Source organism: Alosa pseudoharengus, unplaced genomic scaffold, assembly GCF_046254945.1.
Source record: "Alosa pseudoharengus isolate Yale_2024_CS ecotype anadromous, Long Island Sound unplaced genomic scaffold, YU_APseudo_1.1 YU_APseudo_1.1_scf_1, whole genome shotgun sequence".
Classification (NCBI taxonomy): domain Eukaryota; kingdom Metazoa; phylum Chordata; class Actinopteri; order Clupeiformes; family Clupeidae; genus Alosa; species Alosa pseudoharengus.
The window spans coordinates 49904663-49911658 of record NW_027468564.1 but is presented as its reverse complement, the minus strand read 5'-3'; the positions used below and the strand labels follow the sequence as shown (position 1 = coordinate 49911658).

Sequence of the window (6996 nt, the reverse complement as noted above, 5' to 3'; positions counted from 1 at the left end):
AAAAGAGAGTGCAGGGGTGGGAATGTGGGGACATAAAACAATAAATAAATTGAGTTTCAGCTTAACTAAAATTCTGTTCAAATGGCACATTTGGGGTGCAATTCTTGTAGCTTAACTAAAATTCTGTTCAAATGGCACATTTGGGGTGCAATTCTTGTTGGTTGATGATACATAGGCTGGGTACTTAACTGAGAAAGAAAACACCTGCCTGGTTTCCGGTTATCCCAAACAGTTGTTCCTATGGTGGCCACGAGAGACCAAAAAGCACCTGGCAGTGGAGCCTGCTCTGCTTTCTCAAAAATCTATCGTCACTCCTGCCCCACCCCCAACCCCCCCCCCCCCAAACGATTCCCTGTTGTTCTTCATCTATACTACTACTGCGGCTGCTGCTGTTGACGTGATCTCCCACCCCCTCCCCTGATTCACAGTTTCTGCTGAGCAGACACCCCCTTCCAGTAGTCGAGGATGTCATGCAGGTCTTCGTCCTTGGCGAACTGGACCTTTTTGCGCAGGGCGTGCCCGGCAGCGATGTAGGCCTCCTCTCTGGGGCTCTTCTTGTAAGGGCGGAAGCGCTCCCAGATCCTGAGGGTGCTCTCGGACGAGTACTCGGGGCTGGAAGAGTAGCCCGAGTAGTGGTGGTGCCGGGGCGAGAGCTGGGAGTAGGCCGCGTCCCTCTTGGTGCGTGTGAGGGGCTTGAGGAAGGAGGCCTTCTGGGCGGGAGAGTCGGCGGCGCCCTCATAGTAGAGGGCAGGGAAGGAGTGCCGGTGTTCTGAGCAGTGGTAGTCTGGGTGCACCTCAAGGTGGTGCTTCTGCGGCTGCCCAGTGCCTCCACCACCTCCTCCACCACCACCTCCGACACCGACACAGCTGCCACCCCCACCACCACTGCCCCCACCGCCACCACCTCCTCCCCTGGTGTCACCACCTGCCCCCCCGCCACAGCCCTGGACACCCACCAGAGGCAGCCTCTCCATGGCCACCTCCCCGCACCGCGCCCCCCCTGCCCCCGCCGGACTGCCCTGGTTGGGGTACTTGCAGGCCCCGGGGCTCCGCGGCTCGGTCACGTCCAGGCTGAACACGTGCTGGCCATTCTTCGACGAGCCGCCGTGACCACCACCGCCGCCGCCACCACCGCCAGCCGAGGAGGAGGAGGAGACGCTGCAGCGAGGCACCTTGCCACTAGGGGGCGCCATGACGACCACGGCGGCGTCGGCGCTCAGCTGCCTCTGCAGGGGGCGTGCCGCCGTGGCAGGGGGTGGGTCCCGGTAAGGGGGCGAGAGGAAACCCCCTCCGCTGATCCCGGGCCGCTCCAAGAGGGGCAGGACAAGAGGAATGACCGGGGCAGGGCGGGGCAGTTTGGGCGACGCCAGAACCTTGCAAGATTCGGTGATGCCGGGGGAGAGGGGAATGACCCTCTGCGGCAGAGTCGTGATGCAGCCGGGCGAGGGAGGTGCCGGGTTGTCTGCCGCCGCCGTCGCTGCTGCTGCTACCGCCACGGTGTCGAGCTTGAGAGCGTCGATGCAGTTGTTGATGATCTGGTTGACCTTGTCCACCTCCTTGGCGATCGTGGAGATCTCAGACGTGGAGCCCCGGCCGTCGCCGTCGTCGTCGTCCGAGTCCTCCCCACCATCGTGTCCGTTCTCACCCCGCAAGATTCCACCAGCCAATCCCGTCAGGCCTCCGTCGCAGACCTCGCCGCCCACGCCACCACCGCCGGCCGACGTGCGTATGTCCATGTAGTTCCCCTTGCTGGCGGCGATGGCCTCCGAGAAGGCCGTGGCCATCTTCTCCACCTGCGGCAGCGTGGAGAGCCGCGAGGTGCTGGTGTTGGCCGAGCCGTGCAGCATGCCTAGGCTGGACGAAGTGGACGAGGGCATCTTGCCACCGCTGTGCTGCTGCTGCTGCTGGTGGTGGTGGTGGTGCGTCTGCTCGTGGAGCTTCTGCAAGGCATCCGGGTCGTTCGCAGCGGCCGCGGCAGCCTCGGGCCCGTAGCGCATCTCCAGGATGGTCTTCTTGACGCTGATGGACTTCTCCTTCTCCTCCTGCATCCGGCGCCGTCGCAGGCAATAGTAGACCAGGCCCAACACGATGACCATGCCGAACAGGCAGCCCAGGATGGTCATGATGTAGTGGGTGGTGGTCGAGGGACTGACCACCTGCGGCGGCACGGGCCGGGTGGCGAAGTCGACGCACGTGTGGTTGTAGCGCTGCGAGTTGCGAATGGACGCCACGCAGTAGGTGTAGTTGGTCTGCGGCGTCAGCCTCTCAAGAGTGACCAGCTCCTTCTTGTTCTTGAGGTTGCGGACGTCCGACACGCTGCTGTGGTTGTACTCGGTGAGGATGTACATCTTCTTGTAGGGACTGGGCAGCTGGACCAGGAGCTTGGCCATGTTCGAGCCCACCATCTGCAGCTTGAGGCTGATGCTGTACGAGGGGTTGGACGGGGAGGTGGCCGTGGGCTGGTGGTACGGCCCCGACAGGTCGGCCAGGTCCGCCACGCCGCCGGAGCCGTCTAGGTCGGGCGGCAGGGAGGTCATCCCCATGACGCCGTCCCGGCAAACGGACGCCAGGATGGTGCGCGCGTTCCGGCCGTGTCCAGGCACGGGGCTCAGCAGTGGATACGTGTAGAGCTCCTTGGGCGTCTCGCACTGCAGCCGGTCATAGGTGTGCGTGACATTGTTGAACACCTCCAGCCAGGTGAGGAAGCTGAAGAGATCACAGCCACAGTGGAACGGGTTCCCGGCCAGCTCGCAAACCATGAGGCGGTTGAGCACGGTGAACGTGGACGGGTCGATCCGCGCCAGCTTGTTGGACGATAGGTCCAGGCTGCTGAGGCTCGGGCACTCCCAGAAGGCGTTGTTGGCGATGACCTCGATGAGGTTGTGCTGCAGGAAGAGGCTGTGCATGCGTCCCAGTCCCCGGAGGATGCCCTCGGTCAGGTTGGTCAGCTTGTTGTAGCCCAGCTGGAGCACCTGCAGGTTGGCCTGGCTGGCGAAGGCTCCGTCCTCGATGTACGAGATCTCGTTCTTGGTGAGGTTGAGGTCGGTGAGGTTGGTGAAGCGGCTGAGCGAGCTGAAGAAGATGGCCTTGAGCTTGTTCTCGTTGAGGCGCAGGTCGTGCACCGTGTTGTTGATCTGCAGCGGGAAGGTCTCGTACGGCGGCTGGTTCTGGCTGCAGATGGCCAGCCACACGTAGCCCTTCTCGCCCTCGATGAGCCAGCAGTCGCCCCGCACCAGGCCCACGAGGCCCAGGGAGAGGAGGGCGATGGTGGGCAGCAGGCCAAGGAGGAGCGGGAGGTTGGGTGGCGGGGCGCTGGTCCTACTGCTGCTGGCCATGCTACGAGCTAGCGCTGACAGGGGGAGGCTTTTCCTCGAGAGTAGAAAAAAAAGAAGTCACGAAACGTGCCCGAAAAAAGATTTTGGGAGGGATGTGGGTCAAATTTTCTGGGGGGGGGGGGGTTTGTCAAATGAAAGAAAAGGAACAGGCTGCTTTGGGGGACAGAGAAGAAAAAAGAAAAACGAGACAGAAAGAGAAAGAGAGAGAGTGAGAGTGAGATCCGAGCACAGTGACACGGCTAAAAGGAAAAAAAGGGGGTTCTCCGGGGGGGTTCTCACAGCTGTACAGCCCACATGGCAGCAGGTGCGGTCCCCATCTTAGGTCTTCGAGGCTGACGAGGAGTGGTGTCGCGGAACCAAGCTATGAGTCATGGTCTCTGATCTTCAGGCTCCGCATCGACTGTTGGATGGAGTTTAGTCTCCGAGGGTCAACTTGCCTGTGAACAAAACATACAAAGAGGGAGAAGGCAAAAAATATTAGTGCTGCACCAATATTTGTTTATCTAAAAAGTAAAAGGAACCGTGTTTAATCCAATGATGCTTAGAATTGTTGTAGCATTTGTTATACTGTCTTGACTTTTGTTTGACTGTTTGTGTTTCTGAGCTCTTGACAGAAATCATTTGGAAAATTGCTTTGGAGCTTGAAAATGAAAACCCATGAAAATCTACTCAGGCGAGGGCCAATAATTAGAATGCTTCATTTCACACATATTTATGAAAACGTAGGGGCTTTTTCAAAACGAAGTAAATAATTTATGTGTAAAAGTTAAATGAATGTTGGTTATAAAATATGTTCAGGCCCAAGCTAATGGTAAAAAAAAACATGTCTAATATAAAAGCTATCCTCCATCCTTCTGCGCCTTGCTTACGAGACAGAACCACATGGCAGTTAAAACATTTGTTGAACCATAAAGAAACAATTAGGGTCTCGGGAAAGCCGTAAAAGGAAAAGGTGATGTAATGGGGAAAATAGAATGTAGAGCCCGGCGATAATTTGCATGTCTTAAGGCCAAACGTGACACGGAATGATTCAGGCATATTTCGTGGATTAACGCTGGCTTACACACTAATCCAAGTGAGCAGCATGAGGTGCCATTACGAAGCTCCTTCCTGCAGTTCAACGGTTTCCCTGACGACCGAGTATTTCAGCTCTGCAGTCTAAGAAGAGAAAGTGCCATCTTCGAACAAACAGACTAACAAAAAACAATGACATTCCATGACAAACCGTTTTGATTGTGTTGTAGTGGGATTGTGAAATGGCATAACAGAGCAGCTTTGTCAATTTACGGAGGTAAGAGGCTGCACCTAGGCAACTGTGCCCGTCAATCTGTGTGCTTTGTCTCAGAATTACTGACACACAAGAAATACACTTTCCAACATCCTCCCAGCCATATATCCATATTTAAATTCACCTTAGTACACCACACAGTAATGTATAAGAATTCATAAAGTACTGAACTGCTTATTCTTAAAGTACTTAGCCTTCAGAATATGACCATAGCAGGTCTTTATGTTTATATTTATTTGTATGTATTTATTTATTATTTATATATACACAGTAGATATTACAGTACACCCAGACACTGGTATTATACCACAGATTCCTCACTTTAAAAAGTTGCACCCAAACGTCTCTCGTCACACACAGCAGCAGGTGATGGGGGAGTTACTTTTGCCTGGTCGATTGGGTTTCAGTGAGGGGCTTTTCTGACTCTGTGGCCGCAGCATGGCGTCAGTGAAGAGTGGGGTTCCACTAATGTTACGCCAAATAGATGCAATTTATCTTTTTTTGAGACAAACTGTCAAGCTCTGAGTGGATGACACGGGGAGGCTTTCAGAACAGAATGCTTGACATGCATCATTTAACTCTCAACAGGCCACATGCTTATCCATCACTTTTAAAGGTGGTGTGTGTGTGTGTGTGTGTGTGTGTGTGTGTGTGTGTGTGTGTGTGTGTGTGTGTGTGTGTTTACATGTGTGTATGTGATGTGTATGTGTGTGTGTGTGTGTGGTACTTGGTCGTGACGGGGAAAATCACACCACTCCTGCCATGATTCAGTTTTTTAATCAATGTGTTATTAGACTAATGACGGTTAGCCAAAATATACTCTGTCCTCTGAATCAGGCACAGCCATCAAAGCACATCTCACAACAACCAGGGTCCAATCAGACAACATCTCTCTAATGGCTTGTTATTTTCCAACTAGCTAAACTCCAAAATCCCCTTGCATATCTGTCATGGGGTGAAATCTTCATCTAGTTTATTGGAAGAGTGAAATCAGTGCAGGTGGTGACAAACAGAATCAAATGAACTCTGGTACATGTATATTCCCTGATGGATACAATTCATTTGATATTTTTTGCACATTTGCAGTATTTATGATCTGCTGTAAGCATTAGACATGTGTTAGTGTGAGTGAGTGTGTGGGAGAAAGAGAGAGTGAGTGAGAGAAAGAGAGAAGAAACAAACTGTCATGTATTTGCCCAACACAAGATGTGCGCATTATTTATGAAACAACAACACTGGACATGCATCACAGTGGTGTCCTTAGTAGCAAGCTGGGCTTTCAACACAGCGCCCCCCCCCCTCCATCACGCCCCAATCCATCCACCCACCACATCCTCTCTCCTCTTGTGAGTTCTGAGTCATATTTATTTCATTACTCCAGCACTGCTCCTGCACCCACCATGCACTTTCACTCTTCATCTTCCACCTCTTTCTTTCTTTCTTCCCAGCTCTGCACCCCCCAAAACCCAAAGAAACCAATCTCAATCTTCACTTTCTACCCCTCTCTCACTCCCTTCTTACTAAATTTCTCTTTCTCCCTCTCCCTTTCTCTCCTCTTCCCATCTCACCATCTAACCGAGCCTTCCTATCTCCGTTTATCTCTCTTTCTCTCTCTCTCTCTCTCTCTCTCTCTCTCTCTCTCTCTATCTCTCCATCTGCCCTCTCTGACCTGCTGCCGTGGTGATCTAATTAGCGGCTCTACACAACAGCACCCAGAGGAGGCCTTAATTAGGTGCCGAAACCACGCGTGCAGAGGTCTGCAGCACCCCACGACCTCGGAGTGATGAGCGCGACGAACAAAGAGGAGAACCAAATTCACCGAAACAAACCTTCCCGAAGGACACTAACCAAAGACGACAAGAAACGACACTCTGGATGACAGCCCTTAAAATAACGTGGTTATTTTCCTTGTTTATTGTTTGTGGCATTGAGCAGGTGGTGTTTGTCAATGGGTTGGTTGCTCCATTGTTCTCACCTTGATTAGTTGTGCTCAAGGATAAAGAATGGCGATGAGACCCTTTAGGTTATGAAATTGCAAGCGTGTGCTCATCATCCCAGCTGTTGCCGAGGAACAGCCCCACCTTACATGAGCATTAATTCAGCCTTTGTTTCCTGTTTAAATAAAGACTGTGGGAGCTTGCTTGTGTCTGCCGTGTCACGATGACATGTGCGAGCTCTCTGCCTCTTCTGCTCCCCCTGGTTTTGTGTCACGCCTTTCTTTCTTTTTCTCTCTCTCACACACTCTTGCTTTCTCTCCCATTCTCTCTCTCTCTCTCTCTCTCTCTCTCTCTCTGTCATTCTCTCTCCTATTCTTTTATCTAGTTCCCTTTCCCTCACTTCGTCAAACTGTTACTCGCTCTGCCGTTCACTCTC

The 6996-nt window shown here is 53.1% G+C and overlaps 1 protein-coding gene across 1 annotated transcript; it reads right to left on the bottom strand.

The window, feature by feature from the left end:
• Positions 1-422: 422 nt before the first annotated feature.
• Positions 423-6673, bottom strand: elfn2a (extracellular leucine-rich repeat and fibronectin type III domain containing 2a). Its single transcript, XM_076271492.1, has 3 exons — positions 6660-6673; positions 5755-5804; positions 423-3289 (listed from the first exon to the last, which is right to left on the bottom strand). The coding sequence occupies exons 1-3, from the start codon at positions 6671-6673 to the stop codon at positions 423-425; spliced, it is 2931 nt and encodes a 976-aa protein (XP_076127607.1).
• Positions 6674-6996: the final 323 nt, after the last annotated feature.